This window comes from Rhipicephalus microplus, chromosome 2, assembly GCF_043290135.1.
Source record: "Rhipicephalus microplus isolate Deutch F79 chromosome 2, USDA_Rmic, whole genome shotgun sequence".
Classification (NCBI taxonomy): domain Eukaryota; kingdom Metazoa; phylum Arthropoda; class Arachnida; order Ixodida; family Ixodidae; genus Rhipicephalus; species Rhipicephalus microplus.
The window spans coordinates 154,959,958-154,979,010 of record NC_134701.1 but is presented as its reverse complement, the minus strand read 5'-3'; the positions used below and the strand labels follow the sequence as shown (position 1 = coordinate 154,979,010).

Here is a 19,053-nt window from a genome sequence, read left to right as displayed (position 1 = left end):
CATTGGAATGATGAGTAGTACACGGGTTTGTCAAATCTTCGTTGTTCTTGCTCCGTGTGTGTTCGCGTGGCTTGGAGCTGTCTTCTTACGATACAGAAATCAGCAAATATCCAGCAGTTTCACTTCACCACCTTATTCTTTCAGGCTTACACCATTTCAAATCGGGTCATGAAGTTCGAGAGAGTTCGTTTTTTGCTTCGAAACAATACCGAAACACAGCAATAAACAAACCCACTCGTGCGATTCGCCGCCCACAAGTACGAAGACTAGGCAAATCCATCTACTACCCATCATTCCGATAATCGCTGAATAATCGCTGCACCAGAGTCCCCTCTAGTTAATTTGAGAAAACTCTATGCATCTGCGTACCACTATTTAGGGCGCACATCATCGCAAGCATAAGCGCTACATATCAGCTTACTACTTGTGAGGTTTGTAATACCATGTTGCTGTTGGCATCGGCACCACAACTGTAAAAAAGTGGTTATATAAAACATATGTGGCTGTTCAACATATATCTGTGCGTAGAACAATTGTAAGTATCTTTAGCGTCATTCATTAACGTCTCGCTCAATGAAAAATCACACCATGGCACAGTCACCCTTCTTCAGCATGCTTCGCATAACGTCGATTCTTACGGTACTTTGGATCTTCCGATTTGTTTTCCCTCCATTCACACCGATGCCATTGCTCCACTGCCACTACAATTGTGCTTCATATTTTTTTTGGTTCGTCAATAGTGGAAAAGTAGAACATTATTGTGCTTTCGAAGGCTTCAATTAACACAAATTTTGTCTTTTATTTTCGTCTTGCGTGCTGGATGCTACGAGAGTAGACGTCAAAAAAGAGCTGGTTTACGGCAGCTTAACTAAGATACTGTATGCGTACGCAGCAGCAGAAATACACAAAGCTTGCGATGAACACATCGCTACATTTAGCATTCGCCTGCTGAGTTTGCGTGTTTAGAAAGAGTGGTTAACGATTTAGAGGACTAGGTACACTATGGGAGAGAACAAAGCCGTCCAGTGGAGCTCACACAAGTCCACGTATACAAACGCAGCATCAAAAGAGCTATGTTTAGAAAAAAAAAAGTTTAACGATTTCGAGTACTTCGTACTCAACTATGGGAGAGCACTAAGCCGTCCCGCTAATACGTCTACACTATGTGATGTCCCTGAATTTTACACTTACAGATAACTGACATTTCGCGTATTTTTCGAGCATCCGTTAAGAGCGAACCTAGTCACCCGTCCTGGTAGTTAGGCGTCTTATTCACAGCGGTGCTAAGCTAAAGGACCGTAGCTCGACAGAAGGCCTTCGCGGTCGCTTTTCAATCTTCGTGGAACACTTCTTTTTTTTTTGTAAGAGGATTCACGCCATCGATGGAACGGCGAGCGTGACTCGTTTTGTTCACCCTGCACGATTCTCTCGACGCGTCGCCGCTAAGCTGCGAAGAACGTTCTCTCCGCATTTAAGGTAGCAGTGCCACGACCCGCGTTGGTGCTCCTCCGGCACCGTCGATCTTCATGGGCATGACAATGGCGTGGGCACCGACCGGAGGCACGAGGCTTAAGTCGGCCAGGTTCTCCAGGATGTACACGTTGGCGGCGGCCAGCAAGTGGTGCGACCTCGTGAAGCCGTAGAAGTCCACCGAAGCCGTCTCGATGCCGACACCCGCCAGGTTGCGCTGCCGAGTGAGGAACTCGACGGCTGCCGGTTCGATAGCCGGGAAATGGCGAAGGCCGTATTGGTCCGTGCCGTAGAAAGCGTTTCGGTTGTTGTAGTACTGCGAAGTGCAAGTTGAAAATGTTAACCAACAAGGTTTTATACGGGAAGCCCTATTTAAGCGAAAGTATACCAAATTCCTATCTACGCATCTTCTGCGTTACTAACAGCCTTACCTGAATCTACGTTTATACCGACGTCTATTCACGCGTATTCCAAAGCGTATCATTCATACGGCATTGCAATTATTATTGATTATAGGTGTGAACACGTGTACAAAGGGTGCCTTGACCTCCTTGCCGCCAACTGTTTCAGCGAAAAACTTTTATAAATATAATTTTATGTTGTCATCTCTCAGAAAAATGTCCATACTGGTTTGCAATCACTCATAACTCATAATCGGAGGTACTGTATCAAAGGACGCCTAAAGAGCATTGATTACGAGATATTGGGGTGAAAAAAATTTACACCATCGTTCAAAAAACTAATTCTGGGCTATGAACTCAATAATTGACTCCCTCGGACTCACTCGTACACAGATGGAGTTGTTAATATGAGTCTAAGAGGGTCCACGTGAGACATATTTTGATTCTCACACCGGTACAGTGGAACTCGACAGAATTCACAACCGCGCGCCTTCATAAATTGGATCCTGATCTCCAGCTTCGTCTTCCCTCACGAATATCTCGAGCTGAGGAGACTCTTTTATACTGCCTGTGGCTTGGAGCGGCCTTCACGAACTTTTATCTTATTGGAATGGCCAGCTCTTCTACATCCACTTACTGCAGCCGCGAAGAAACCATCGCGCACCTTCTATGTGAGTGCACCCATTTCAACGGGCCGAGACAATAAAATACTGTAGCTCTGGATAGACTGGATGATCGGGCTTTGTCGTAACCACGAATTCTGAGCCATTGATCGAGCCCATCATGTGCCCAGAAGGCTTTGAAGCTTTGCTACGCTTTTTGCGGACAACTGGCCTCAGTGACAGACTTTAGTGTCTTATTCTCTATGATGTGGCCTTTTCTCCGCCCCTATTTTTTATTATTATCTCTCTCTCTCTCTTTGCAACACCTCTCTTTTCTATCATCTTTTATTCTCCTCATCCCTTTCTACAGCACAGGGTAGCCAGCTGGTCTAAGAACTGGCTAACCTCCCGGTCCTTCCGCTTAGTCTTTCCTCCTCCTGAGTTTAAGTCCGAGTGAGTTTAGTTAAAGAAACTTTTGAATGAGTGTTAATTGAGGCCGCCTCGTGAAAATTTTGTTGAGTCGGAGTCTGAGTAAGCCCCAAGCGCAAAATATATTCCATGAGGGAGTAGGAGTGAGCTCCACAGTTTTTTCCTACCTGTGATACCAACCAACTAACTGCGTGTATGAGGATGGTACTAACGCTGCCCTAATGCGTCCTGGCTTACTGTAGATGCTCTGAAAATATAAGCACTGTGTGTCACAGAGTATATTCAGCTGAATTGTGGTTATTGACGGCGAATATAAGCAATTCATCGCAAGTCCACAGTCACTTGAAATAAGAAATAAAAGGGCCTGTTCGCCTCGGTACAACTACATCTTGGGCGCCAAAGTGAAGTTCACTGACTGCTTTCGGCCATGGTAGTTCAGACAATCCATTTGATCAACAAGATAATGTCAGGTGCTCATGTACGTTTACTATCTTACAACCTGAAGTGAAACAATAAAAATCATATGGGTCGTATATTTATTGCATTGTCTGCAAAATGAAAATTTCCCGTAAAAGTCAGTGTTTGTCGGTGTCATTTGCCCTAGTCCCGGTGAACAATTCGTGCCATTTTTATTGCGTATTACAACGTCAAAACAATAAGGAAGTTACACCTAAAGACTCGGATATCATGAAATATTAATTATTTGCACCTAGCCATTCGTCGTCATTAGAACGTGATCGAATCTCTGCAACGCGGAAGCACTATGCAGTAAAACAGGTGAAGTCATCAGATATTGCTTCGAAAAATTCTGGAAGCAAATTGGCAGCATCATGGTGCCATCAATTAAAGGAATAAAACAAAACAGCATAATTTGTGATCAGCCAGGTGAATATTCTAGAAGATAGCGAGTATATCTCCAAGCGAAAGAGCGAAGGTGCAGGTAGTTTAAATTGGCTGACAACTTTAGCTCAGTGCGGTATAGTGTGCATGCATGGCGGGCAACGTTTCTGTGCATCCCTGTTTTGAGAAGCATTCAAGAAAGCGTAGAAGGTGTTGCCAGATCCATAAAAAACTGCTTGTCAGCTGTTCGTGAAAACAAAGCTGAGTTCACTACGCCTTAAGGCTAGGACAAAAGTCATTACTGAAGGGTGACACAAGGTTGAAAAAAAAATGGCAGATCCTACGTAGAGTGGGAATCGATTATATGCGAAGCACGAATGAGGAATGTTGATATGTTCTTTTAAAATCAGCACAACGTTTTTAGGTGGAGGTAAATGATGCCGTAAATGACTTCCGTGTCATTATTATCATGTTTGAATGTGTCGGTTCTTTTCCTCATCTATTCGCGTCACGTGATACAAATTTAGTATATGTGGAGCTATACGAGTTCCGGCGTGCTAACGCAGCGGAATACCCGAAAAAATGTGTGTTCGTGAAAAGTTGGTAAGGATTCAGCGAATTAGGTAATATGCTATGGGATATAGCGTAAAGCTGTCCCGTGGGCTTCGCACTTTATAAAGCCATGGCGACAAAAATGATGAAAGACTTCATATACGTGTCTGAATGTTTAGAGACATTCTTACAAAGAGTGAACATCAATTACAACCTAACAGAACATCGTGACGGAACACAACACGCACAGGCCAACCAAAAATTTTGTTTATAAGAAGTTAATAACGATTTAACTTCTAGATACTTTTCTATGGGAGAGCACAAAGCCGTTCCTTGGGCCTCACACAGTTCTGGAGAAGTACGGATCGTTGATGGAACTCGCCTTACGCCTTAATGTGTGTTTAGAAAGAGTTGTTAATGATTTAGAGTACGAAGTACACTACTATGGGAGACGATATCGAACCATGAAACGGTGGAAGGCTGCAGTGTGTTAAAAAATGTTTTACGATTTAGAGCACTAGGTACCCTACTATCGGGGAGCATAAAGCTATCCTTTGTGCAGAACGCGGATCATGACCAGGGTTACCACACACCTGTTTAGAAAAAAATTATTGTCACAAAAGTCGATAACACTCAACAGAACATTTCCTTCTTAGACATACTCTAACGATGATGACAAAACAGACGTGTGTTTAAAAAAATGGAAACATATCCACGGAGTGAATGATGGAGAGTGGAGCGAAGCATTCGTCCGTCCATTCGTTCTTGCTTCCGTCCGTCCATGCGTTCATCTGTGTTACCGTCCATGCATCCATCCGCCCGTCCGTGCGTGCGTCTATTCGTGCGTCCGTCCCTGCGTTCGTCCATGCATTCGCCCCTATCCTTTCATGCGTCCATCCATGCATCTGTCTGTGTGTCCGTTCCTCCATCTGTTCAACACTCCAAGTACTACCATCTCGCATCTTTTCATCATATATTCCCCATATAGAAGAAACCGCCATCCAGCGGACATTCCAAGGACTAAACGAGAGGTGGCACACGCACACTTACTTACAGCTTGTGCTTCGGGCCTACTTCCCACCTTTAACCACCTCGAGTTCATTGTATATACTATTTCACTGTATTCATGGCACTGCGGCCCAACGCTCGCTAAACCTTTCTAAAACCAAGGAGGTTACGCCCAGCGAGCATAACGTAGCTACCTTTTCCTGTAAGATAGTGCTCAATGCACATGCCAATGGCTGTTATTGAGAAATGAGAGACAGGAGAATTCAGCTTTTACTTTCTTACGGCTTGCGCTTCGTATCTACTTCCCACCTTTAACCACCTCGAGTTCATGGTATATACTAGTTCATTCTATTCATGGCACTGCGGCTCAACGCTCGCTAAACCTTTATAAAACAAAGGAAGTTACACCCAGTGAGTATAACGTAGCAACACTTTCTTGTCAGATAGTGCTCAACGCTCATGCCAATGGCTGCTAATAGGGATCGCAGCGTGCGCGTTAACTAAAAGCCGAATGGTCCTGTCTCTCATTCAACATCAGCAGCCTTTGGCGTGTATTGAGCACTATTTTTTATTGTTCAACAACGCACAGAAGAAATCTCTCACCGGCACCACCTTGGAGGTCAAAATGCTATACTTGTTACATACTACAATGGCTATGGGGGAGGAACTGGTGCCGCTATAAGGAGCTTCGCCCCTAAAATGTTTAATAATTTCGAGTACTTCGTACTCAACTATGGGAGAGCACTGAGCCATCCGCTAAGAGCAAAAATGACCTTTAACAGACATCCTAATGCAAAAAACGAAGGTTATAAATGAGTGTTGCGTAGAGCTTGTCTATCGCTTCAGATATCTCACATTCGTCATGATGTAGATCTCTGGTTTTACTAGAGAAACTTGTGCTTTCTGGTTAATTTCGTAGAATAATCTGACACAGCAGATCCGCACTATATATATTGTTAATAGTAACGACGAACCTTTATTTATTAATATGCATGGCGTTTATATTTACTGACAAAGAGCGCATGTGGATTGAGCGGAAACCAGACAGTGCGACTGTCTGTCACAGCGCAAGGGTAGGCGCAGCTTCAAGTAATTCCACGAGGAGACGCTCTAAGTGCCGACCAGTGCGGACGTACGAAGATCGGCTCCTGCTTTCAAGAATACTTTCTCGTGGTATCCATGAACTTGTCGCCAAGTTTTCAGTCAAATCGTGTGCCTAAGTTCTCAAGAAATCAGCAGATACCACCTTTGTGCTGGTGAGTGGATTTTCAAACAATTTTTGGGACATTTTTACTCGGCAACGCCACCGGAGGATTTAAGCCTAACCAAGGAGGCGATTGCCGCCAATGCGCCGTCCCGGCGCCAACGTGACTCAACGCTCTGCGCGTTCCAGAACCTGCAACTGAGAATGGAATACCAAGTAGATGGAGAGGACGTCTCTCCAGAGGATTACATGGAAGACATGGGTTGGAAGAAAGCCGACACGAGACGCTCAAGAAATAAGCTAGCCGCGGTTGGCGTTTCCGCTGCCAAGGGCTCGACCAAGGCTAGAGTTGGGGGAGACGCTAGAGCCAGTCGTAGTAGGCATGACACCAAGCATAAAATCGTGCGAGCTTGACGTATGTCGCCATCACCCAAGGACTTTAGCAAAATTGTGCTACGACCACGTGGAGGACTAGATATCTCGAGAATGGGCGCTGGAGCCGCGGCAGATTCGATAGTACTGGCGGCCGGCGTCAAGGATGAGGAGGCCATGCAGCACATCTTCTCTTCCAACTTGCAGCAAAACAATATGGTGGCAAGCACTCCGGACCAAGACAGAGCTTCAAAATACCTCAAGGACAAGCAAATTGACATCGGAGGCAAAGTTTTCGAGCTTAGCGCGTACGCCACGGCACCCCACGATACTTGTAAAGGAGTGATTTGCGAGATCCCCGTAAGCGATACTCAGGACATTGTGATTCGAAAGATTGTTAACAGGAACAACCCACTCGCGCTGCAGGCCAAGAGAATCAAGGACACCGGGACAATCATCATAGCGTTCAAAGGACACGAAGTGCCGAGATTCGTGAGAAATGGACCTTGACTTTTGCAGGGCTCCCTTTATTGCAAGAACGTCGACATTTGTTACGTGTGTGGAAAGCTGGGACATCTGTCTTACGTCTGCCCGAACCCAGCTGAAATTTATGCAGAGGCTGCGAGATCAAGAACACAGATAAGCTGCACCACTGCAATCTAAGATGCAGGCTGTGCGATGGTCACCATCGCACGGCAGACAAGGAGTGCAAGAACAGGTTCTTAGTGCCATACCTCGTCAGGCGCAGACGTTGGGAAAGATTGCGAGCAGTCGCAGAAGTTCAGCACGCATCAATCACTTCGAGTCCAGGCATCAACGACAAGCAGCTAATTTTAGCCTACAGTACCCAGAGCATCCAGACTGCACAAGAACAGGAAAGGTGGCCCCACACCAGGGGGAGGTCACGTTCTAGTATAGGTTCTAGACCAAAGGCCCGCTCTCAATCACAGGGGCGCTAGAGTTTACAAGGTCACATTCAGGGTCGGGATCAGCCTGGACGGCACCCGAATGGCCAGCTGCCAGGCGTTCAGTTCGAGATCATGGCTTCCAACCCGGGAAGGACGCCTGAAGTTACACCAGACGACAGCTGGGCTGAGCGAGTGTGCAACAGCGCAGCAGAGGTGATGACAGTTAAGCTGCCAGAGCATGATAGAATTGCACAGCTAGAGCAAGAAAACGTCAGGCTTACAAAATCCAATCAGAGGCTATCAGCCGAGTTGAAGGAAATAAAAAATCTTCTCACTAAGCTAACCAGCACGCAGTCTTCACAGCCAAAACCTCAGCCAGTTGATGTCCCTGTGGCGGAAAACGTGGCCGACTCGAGAACCACAAAAAAGAGGGCAGTCATGGCAGAGCACGTTGAAGCCAACCAAACGACCATGTCAGATATGAAAGAGGTCTCTGACACGCTCAGCAAAGTAGTAGCCAATCTTAGCGAGCAGATGGGTAGGCTACAATCAAGCGTGGCGGCACAGGGAGAGCATATGACTTTGCGCATTACAAAGGTCGAAGCATATCTGCACAGCACAGCAAGGGCTCCTCACGCACCAAACTCACCTCTTCGGCCACCAATAATAGTGGTACCAAACCTGTCGACAGGTGCAGCATCAGGCTCTGACAGCCCATGTAATAACCAAGATTGCAGCGCTACGTAAAGAATTCCGTATCTGGCAATGGAACTGTAGAGGTTACCTTAAAAAGAAGGCAACTCTACAGCAGTATATCAGGAGCAACAAAGAAAAGCCTCATATTATAATATTGAAAGAAACACTTTCACCGCAAATAACGCTGCCTTGATTCCGGCCTGTAATAGAGAACACTGAAGGGAGGGGAGTCTTTACCTTCGTATGCAACAAACTAACGCACATATCCCACAACCTCAAGATAAAAGCAGGCCGGTTGGAACACGTCATAGTAGAGATCGTGCCAGGTACCAGCAACCATCAGAGCATTTTTATTCTTAACATAAATGGCAGTCCAAAGGAACAAAAGCAAGGGTTCAAGATGGTTCTAAAGAAACCTGTTTCTATCTCCGGGGAATGTCCACTCGTCATAGCAGGTGATTTCAACGCCCTCATCATACATGGGATTACAAGTACAACACTGGGAAAGGAAATCGTCTTTGGCAAAGTGCCAGTGAACTCTATGTCACCCTATTCATAGGCCCCAGCCTACCAACAAGGCTTGGTTCATCTTGCTACAGGGATTACACTCCGGACCTTACATTTGTAAGGAACATCAAGAAGGCACAGTGGATGAACCTTGCTGTAGACCTAGGGAGTGACCACTGAATTCTTGCCACTACCTTCTCCGTGGTGCGTAAAAAGCAGAGAGAATCCCCATTCACACGCTGAGATAAGTTCAGGAAGTTAAGGATGGAAAGGGAACCAGATGGCCACAGACCAGGCTTGGAGCAGTGGGTCGAACATAATAAAGAGAACATTGAATCTCTCTCCTCCACTATTACCACAGATTTTCCGGTTGAAAGAATGGATAGCTGGCTCGCTCATCTTCTTGGGGCTGTTGATTATTTTTCACGTTCTGGGCTGGGACAAGGAAACGAGAAAAAAGAAGAGCGCGAGCGAGGGACGCGGGGGCGCTCAAGTGACAGCAGAGCGCTTCCGAGCGCAGTTAAATAAACAAGTATTTTTTTGCCTTATACCTTACAGACGGAGTTGAGTCTGATCGCAGTGTCTGGAACGCCATCGTCTTAATATTGGTGCCGAAGAACCGGGATTGAAAACCAGGGCCCTATGGACGGCTACCAGTCAACTGCAGCGGCATGGAGCGACTGAAGTCGAAGCGGATGTCGTGGCGAGCACAGAACACGAGGATTATAAACGAGGCAAATGAGCTCCTCGCTAACGACTCTGCCTCCTATGACCAGCTCAACTCCATAAATGAGAGGTTGAAGGCTAATAACAAAGAGCTTAAAAACCTGAACAACGAGATTGAGCCGCATATACCTGACGAGGAGTTCGAAGTCGAGTATAACGCTGTCTTACAATACGAGGACAGTGCTGCGCACATTCTCGCAGAGATTCTCGGCAAGAAAGATCGCATGCTAAGGACATCGACCGGAGCTCAAGAAAGAGTTGCCCAGACAGTCACAGCGCCATCAGACGGAACTGGAGTTAAATTGCCTAAACTGACAATAGCTCCTTTTTTTGGAGATCTATGTAAGTGGACCGAATTTTGTGAACAATTTTACCAAATTGTTCATAGTACCAATCTCATCACTGCCACAGAGAAGTTTCATTACCTGCGAGTGTCTTAAAGGAGACGCTGCATCAGTAATTGCGGGCCTTCCGACGACAGAAAGTTGCTACAGTGACGCCATCAAAATGCTACAGAAGCGATTTGGGGACAAGACGCACCTGGAGCAAGAATATTTTGCCAAGCTACGGATGTTAAGCCCTGTCCGTTCATCGACTCACACCAAAGCGCTACGCAGCTTGTACGACTTTGGGACGTTGAGCCCCACAAATCAATCAAGCTTGTACGACCAAGTTCTCGTGAATATCTGAGGCTCTTTGGGTGTACACAAGTCGTCATTTTCGTCAATGTTCTGCGACATCCTACTGCGTGCTCTTTCACGGGATATAGTCGTGCAGTATCATCGATCATGTGCCGTCTAGTTGGCATATGACTCGAGAGCTGAAGCTACACCCGTGGGACTGGACCGTGTGCTCAACTTTCTGTGTATCGAGCTGGAAAGCCTGGAGAAGAGTGATTTTAAGGATGCCAAAGGACGAGGAAATAGAACGCCACCCGTGGCCAGTCAGTCGACGTAGTCTCGGCTTGGGAAACTGACGTCATCTGTGCTTCACAGCAACTCGGTACGAGAAAAAAAGGACAACTGCGTATTCTGCTCGTACAGACATCACGGATCGGAAGCCTGCACAGCTGACTTGTCACTGATGCAGAAGAAGGAACTGCTTTCCAACGACAAAAGGTGTTTCCGCTGCACCACCAAAGGACATCGGGCACGGGACTGCAAAAAGAGGATTTCCTGCTCCAGATGCCAAGCTCGACACGCTACAAGCATGTGCGATCCCGATAGGTGTTTGTGCGGAAGTCAGACTATGCTAACAAGAACTACGAAAAAACTACGACAGTCTGCGCATCACTTGGAAGAAGACCCGTCAAGGAAGGCTCTACCACTTGCGTTTTTCTTCAGACTTTCAGAGCATGGGCCATGAATGATGCCACCTGCCACTAACTACGAGGCGTTCTTGATGATGGCAGTCAGAGGACTTTCATAACTGAAGATCTGTCCAAGCACGTCAAGCTGAAAAGCGTGGGAGCAACTCAAATAGTCTTCAATACTTTCGCAAATACATCGGACCAAGAGGCTAAGAGGCGTCGCATAGTAGAACTACGACTGCGAAGCCAGTTTTCAGAAGCGGAAATAGTCTTGACTGCAACAGAGATCCCAAGCATCTGCCAAGATTACGCAGAGATTGCAATGAACGTAGCCTTCGTTGCGTCTTTCAAGAAGCTGGGAAACGATGTTGCTGAAGAGCTCCAACATCCATCTATCATAACTAAGAGTGGCATCAACGTACTTACCGGGTCCGATCAGATGTGGAAAGTGTTGACCGGCGAAGTTTCACGGTGCGAAGGCAACAAATCATTGATCGCACTGAACTCCAAGCGTGGCTGGACCTTCCAGGGAAGCACATCGCAGTTGGTGTCCCGACCAACTACTTCACAAATGATGGTGTGCGTGCTAAAAGCCCAAGCTACCGATTCCGACGAGATTCTGCGCTCCTTTCGGGAACTTGAAAACATAGGAATTACGGACACGATAAACAAGCCACCTGAAATGAGCAACACCATGAGGTATTTTCAGCAAACGATCACTTTTATAAACGGAAGATATGAAGTGACCCTCCCTTGGAAGGATAATGTCGAGCTTGCAAGCAACAAGCAAGTAGCCGTTACACGACTGGACAAGCTTGTCAACCGTCTCGACTCCAGAAAAGGACTGCTCGAAACGTTTGACCGTACCATAAGGGAGTACTTGAGGGCAGGACACGCCGAAGTAGTCAGTGACGTACCTGCAGAGGTGACGAAATTATATTACATGTCGCACAAGAAAGTCATGCGTGAACAAGCACTGACGACGAAAATGAGAGTGGTGTGTGACGTTTCGTCTCATGCCAAAGGATGCAAGTCCCTCAATGACTGCCTTGAAAAGGGTGACAACTTATACCAAGACCTCGTGCAAATTCTGCTACGCTTTAGAACGCACCTGGTGGCAGTTATCGCGAACATAGAAAACATAGAAAAGGCATTCCTTCAGATTGCGCTTCGGGAGGATGACAGAGACGCTTTCCGCTTTCTCTGGTTTGCAGAAAGAGATTTATCCAAGGGCAAGCTGCAAGAGTGGAGGATGACACGAGTACCTTTTGGAGCTACATGTAGCCCATTTTTGCTCACAGCTACTATTCTCTACCACGTGAAAAGAGCACCGGCTGTCATGGCACAAACAGCGCCAACTCTTGCCGAGTAGTTTTACGTGGATGACTTAGTCACTGGCGCCGATGCAGAAGAGGAAGCCGCTAAAATATGCCGAGAAGCGCGCACAATGATGAAATCGGCCGGCATGACATTGCGAAAATGGACAACAAATTCAGCAAATTTGATGCGCACGCTTGAAAATCAAGTGGAATCTACTAGTAATGAGATGGTCGTTCTTCACGAAACGTCGGTCAAGGTGCTGGGTTTGGTTTGGAATCCTGCAAAGGATGAATAAACTTTTCGGTTGAAAATCTACTCTGGTTTTTAACAGCACAGACGAATACAAAACGATTTGTCTTTCAGTCAGCATCAAGAATATTTGACCCGTTGGGATTTGTAGGACCATATACTATTGCCATTCGAATATTGTTTCAGAGACTGTGGATACGAGGAATTGGCTGGGATGAAGTAATACCCAATGACCTGCAAAAAGAATGGAATGATTGGGTCATCCAGCTGCCGCAACTGCAAGACGTCGTCGTTCCTCGCTATCTGGGCGGCGGAGCAAGGAAGCCCAATGTGCTACAAGTACATGTTTTCTGCGATGCCAGTCCAGCGGCATACGGAACAGCGATATACGTCGTATCAAGTCCTGAGGAGCCGATCCTGTTGATTGCGAAGTCCCGTGTAGCACCCATTAAGGAGACAACGCTACCGCGATTGGAGCTGCTGGCTGCCTTAATCGGCTCAAGAATGTTGGCATACGTGAAAAGCGCTTTGAGGAATGTTCAAGTTGACTACACGATGTGGACAGATTCCGCCATTGTGTTGTCATGAATAAAAGGTGACGTTAAAAAGTGGAAACACTTCGTAGCCAACAGAGTCAATGAAATTAGGCGCACTACAGATCCATCAAGGTGGAGATATTGTCCTGGAACGGACAACCCCGCTTATCTACTCACACGTTGCGCGACGCTTGAAAGATTGCTGTGCAGCTCGGAATGGTGGCATGGCCCCGAGTGGCTAAATAAACCGATGTCTGAATGGCCTCTACAGTTCGGTGAACTAGACATAGCGGAAGCCACCCAAGGTGAAGTTACAACAGTCCACGTCGCACTAATGACACGTTTCTCAGTTCCGATAATTGATATTCAACGGTACAACAGGCTTCAGCACCTACTCAGAGTCACTGCGTGGATTTTCAGATTCACTGACCGATGCAGAAAAAGAAGTAGTCATACAGGACATCTCGTGGCAACAGAAGTCCTGAATGCTGAACAGTATTGGATCAGATGTACACAAGAGCAAGGCTTTCTTGAAGAACTCACCACTTTGATCAACGGCCAACCAGTCGTGTCTACATCTCGAATAGCTGAACTACACCCTTACATAGACAAAGACGGAATTCTTTGGGTTGGAGGCCGTTTATCCCTCATGCATTCCACAGAAGATGTCAAGCATCCAATCATAATGCCGTCAAGCCACCACTTTTCGACACTTTTGGCAAACAGAGCCCATCTTCAAGTCTTACATGGAGGAGTTAGAGATACACTTACGCAGCTTCGGGAACGCTACTGGATTTGTCGAGCTCACTTTTTGGTAAAAAGAGTGCTGCATGGCTGCAATATATGCAAGCGTTTCAGTGCGAGCCCCGGAAGTGCTGAGACTACTCCGTTAAGAAGTCATCGAGTGTCACCAACCAACCCGTTCGAAGTTTTAGGAGTCGACTTCGCGGGCCCTCTGTATGCACGCACGGAGGAAGGGGACACCAAGTGCTACGTTGCACTTTTTACGTGCGCCGTATCTAGAGCCGTGCATCTCGAGCTTGTCTCTGAAATGACATCCGAGGCTTTCCTACCGTGCCTACAACGATTCGCAGCTCCGAGAGGATTACCTAGGGTGATCTATTCTGACAATGCACGAAGCTTTCACAAGACATCGGCAGATATAAAGCGGCTACATCGAATGTTCTCTGAAGAGGACGTCGCTGGTCACCCCAGCACCAACGGCATTTCGTGGAAGTTTATAGCACCAAATGCTCCTTGGTGGGGTGAATGGTGGGAGCGCCTTGTAGAATCAGTGAAGCTTCCGCTGCGAAAAATTATCGGCAAAGCTCGTCTGAACTACGAATAAATATGGACAGTGCTGGCGGAGGTCAAAGCAGTCGTAAACTCTAGGCCTCTGACTTTCATCGAGACAGATGCAGGAGAACCTTGCACTTCGACGCCAGCCGAACTTCTCCTTGGACGAAGGTAGACTTGCATACCGTATGCGACCGCTGACGAAGTCAACAGTAATTCCAAACGATCAGACGCCATACGCAGACAAAACTGCAGGAAGCTGCTGGTTGAAAGATTTTGGAAGCGTTGGCAAAAACAATACCTGTTGCAATTACGATCTGCACACTTTGCCGACACGAAATCAAATACAGCATTGAAGCAAAGGGACATCGTTCTCGTGCATGCGGACAACACGCCACGGCAGCTATGGAAGCTTGCAAGGGTCACGGAAGTGTACCGCAGTGCAGACGGTCTCATTCGTTCTTGCAAGATCAAGTTGCAAGGCGGTCACATTGCGATCAGGCCGATACAAAGACTGTACCCACATGAACTATCTGTTAATCCCGGCTGTGGCGGCTGCATTTCCGATGGAGGCGGAAAAGTTGTAGGCCCGTTTACTCACATTTGGGTGCACGTTAAAGAACCCCAGGTGGTCCAAATTTCCGGAGCCCTCAACTACGGCGTCTCTAATAATCATATAGTGGTTTTGGGACGTTAAACCCCACAAATAAATCAATCAACATGAACTATGTGTTTAACTTTGCGCGGCCGGGATTATTGATTATTTTTCACGTTCTTGGCTGGGACAAGGAAACGAGAAAGAAGAAGAGCGCGAGCGAGGGACGCGAAGAAGAAGAGCCTAGCGCAACGAGAGAGGACGTGACTAGCGGTTCTAGAACCGGGCTCGTCCCTTCGGACCCTTTCGGACGGTGGTTTGGCTGAGCTTTGGGTGAATTTGACCTGTTGAAACTAGCTGACGTTGCATATTACTTCTTTAAGCAATCGAATCAGTGCTAATGTCTAATTCATCTCCTGGCCAAAGGCACAGCCTTTGGTCAGCCTCCTTGCCTAATGATGAATTGCCATTGGAATATTTTTTCCGCAGTGGCGTTGGAAGCATCCCTGTTGCGCTGGTGCCCTCGAGTGGTGGATTTATTAGGCTCAACAACCCGAAGGCGATCCAGGTGGAGTTGCAGGCCATGACGCCGCACTTTCAGCTGATAAGTGATGTTCGTCAATTCGGAAGAGGTGGTTTGGTATGCAGATCGTCAGATCCTTCGTGCGTTTCTGACATCCTAGAATGCAAGACATTTGCTTCGGCCCCGGTAAGTGCATTTATCCCGCCTCATTTAGCGTGCACTAAAGGAATTGTACGAGGAGTCGACTCTACATTAACGCCCGCTGAGACACTGGAAAAGCTGTCTGATGCTGGGGTCATAGCTGTGTACCGATGCAATCGATTAGTTAACGGTGAGAAAGTCCCCACTGAGTCGGTTATTGCTACCTTTGCCGGCACTTCCTGTCCATCCGAGTTGAAAATATGGCCGCTCATTTTCAGAGTCGAACGTCTCGCTTCTCGTCCTCTCCAATGTCAAAACTGTTAGCGTTTTGGTCACAGTGCAGGGGGCTGTAAATCAAATTCACGTTGCCGCATCTGTGGCGATACCCACCCATCGAAGGAGTGCAACGCCGAAACCGAAAAGTGCTGCCTCTGTGCAGGAAATCACGCAGCCGATTATCTGAACTGCACCGCAAGGTCTAATGAAACGCAACTTCTAGAAATCATGGACAGACGTCGTTGCTCGCGGCGGAAGGCAATAACAGTTGTGAAGGATAGAGCCTTTGGATATGCCGTAGTCGCATCGAGACCCGAACAACTAAGTGAGACGAAGATTCTTAATCTTATTGAGGCTGCAGTAGAAAAGGCGATGTCGAAAGCGCTGGAACACATAGGTACGAGCGTGAGTGAGTGCATCTCTCAAGTGTTTTGCTCACAGATGACACAGCTGGCTTCTGCAGTAGCAGTACCGATGGCCAAGTCGGCACCTTGTGCAGTGGAAGAGATACCGAATTTAGCCCCACAGCGACAATCCCGAGAGGAGAAAACCCCAATTTTGTGCGTACCTTCTACGTCGACCCACGTGGAGGATCAGAATGAAATGGACGTTTGCCAAGATTTCAGGCGTCAGAAGCGCACTGGATCTCCTTTAAAATCTCCTTGCCCAAACACAAAACCCAAAAAGGGCAGCGAAAATGCCAGTGCACTTATTAAGGAGAGTATTTTAGAGGCTGCCGTTGCTGAAGTGTTTCACTCGTCAACATAGATACCTTGAAAGTACTACAGTGGAATTGTAGGTCTTGTATTTATGCTTCTACTGACTTACTTTGCTTAATTAATCAGATATATCCGGATATAATTCTATTACAAGAAACCTGGCTTAACCCTGTTAAGAATTATCATTTAAACAATTTTAGAGCATTTCGGTTAGACCGTCCATCACTAGGAGGTGGTCTAATTATATACTAGTCTCAAATAAATTTTGCCGCACAGCGAGCATAGCTTTTCAGCTTATGTCCACAGACTGTGAAATTTCGGCAATAGACTTCTGTCTGCCAGGGCACCACCCTTTTTCACTTATAAACGCATATTTTCCAACGGGTTTGCATAATACTCAACAATTAGATACTGCCTTAGCTAATTGCAAGAATGATTTTCTTCTGACTGGTGATTTCAACTCACATCATGTTTCATGGGGATTTCGAACAGACCCTTCTGGTACTCTTCTGTGGGATTGGATGATTAATAAAAACCTTACCTGCCTAAATGATAGACAGCTTACATTTATTCGCGGACGGACACGATCGGTATTAGATCTCACGTTTTGCAGCCCAAGTGTGTCAATAAAATCTTAGAAAACAATTGATTTCTCTTCAAACAGTGACCATCTTCCTGTATACTTTGAAATCTCATGTGCTGTGAAATCTATTGAAAGGACAGAGAAAACATTGATCAATTACAAAAAATTTAAAGACTGCTTGCGTTCCAACATTAGGGCAGTGTCCAGTGGTCAAAATGAAGACCTCGGCAGAAATCTCTGTTCTGCTTTAAAAATCTCCAAGAACACTTCAGAATTTGTAATTGCTTCGTCGTCATCCAAAAGTGCCCAACCTAGTAGATGGTGGAATGATGAGCGCACAAGAGATTATAGAAGAAGAAAAGCTGCATGGAAAAGACTTATATGTAATCAGAGTCCAAAAAATTGGAAGGGTTATTTATTTTATTTATTTATTTATTTGTACAATACTGCGAACCTTGAGAGGTCCAAGCAGGAGAGGGATGTACACATCCAGAAGACATGCGTACGAATGCAAGATCGACACATGAATGTGAGGGTACATAATCAACAGGTAAGTATACAATCATTATACATTGGATGACAGCAAGGGTGAACACTCTGGCAAAACATTCCAATCGGAAACAGTTCTGGGAAAAAATGAATATTTGTATTGGTCTGTACGGGCAAAGAACGGTGTAATACTTCGGCTATGTTTGTGACGAGACGCTCGACTAGGGTTATTAGCTATGTAATCTTGTGCCTGGATTCCCAACTTATTAAAATATAGCTGGTGTAGAAAGTTTAGACGGGCACTTTTACGTTGGTTGGCCAATGGCTCTAGGTGTGCGAGCTCCAACATAGCTGAAGGGGAGTCGCAACGTCTAAAACGTTTATAAATAAAGCAAGCTGCAAATCTCTGAATTTTTTCAAGCTTTTCTTTATTAGTGATAGTATGGGGGTCCCATACAATGCTTCCGTATTCCAGGGTGGGTCTTACAATGGATTTGTATGCAATGAGTCTAAGCGACGAGGGGGCATCACCTAATTTATGCTTCAGAAATCCTAACTTCTTTCTCGCGGAGGAACATATGTTATTTATATGTGTTGACCAGTTAAGTCTGGACGTCAAGGTTAACCCCAGATACTTATGTTCCTCCACTTGTTTAATCTGATAATTGCCAAGACTATTCATGAAGTGAGATTTATTCTTACTGGAGATGCACATGTGAACTGTCTTGTCGAGATTTATAAGCATATCCCATTTATTGCACCATTCCGTTATTGCATGCAAAGCATGGTTAAGAACGTGCTGGTCAGCGGCAGACACTATGTGGCTAAATATGATGCAATCGTCTGCAAACAGCTTAAGGCATAGAGGGGCTTTACAATTTGGCCAAGATCATTAATATAAATGTTAAATAGAACCGGTGCCAAGACCGAACCCTGTGACACGCCAGAGAAAACATCAAGAAAACGAGAACAGGCACCGTCAATTTCAACATACTGTTTGCGGCCAGTTAGGTATGAAATGACCCAATTGACGACTTGTGATGGAATGCCTAAGTTTTTCATTTTTGTTATTAGTTTCGAGTGTGGAACTCTATCGAACGCTTTCGAGAAGTCTATTAGAACTGCGTCAATCTGTCCGCCCTCGTCAAGTACCTGTGCCATCTCATGGACGGTAACTACTGATTGAGTTGCAGTTGAAAAACCTCTTCAAAAACCGTGCTGTACGTTAGTAAGAAGATTATTGTTGTCAAGAAAATCATTTAGGTGTTTAGCATTTACGTGTTCGAGAACTTTACAAACTGT

General features: G+C 46.1%; 1 protein-coding gene across 1 annotated transcript in view; it reads right to left on the bottom strand.

The window, feature by feature from the left end:
• Positions 1-779: 779 nt before the first annotated feature.
• The window catches only part of LOC142796414 (isatin hydrolase-like), a 53,551-nt gene continuing 35,277 nt past the window's right edge, over positions 780-19,053 (bottom strand). Inside the window, exon 4 of the mRNA XM_075886918.1 lies at positions 780-1,786. Within this exon, the coding sequence (XP_075743033.1) occupies positions 1,472-1,786 (315 nt within the window). The 3' untranslated portion in view covers positions 780-1,471. The remainder of the gene's footprint in view (positions 1,787-19,053) is intronic.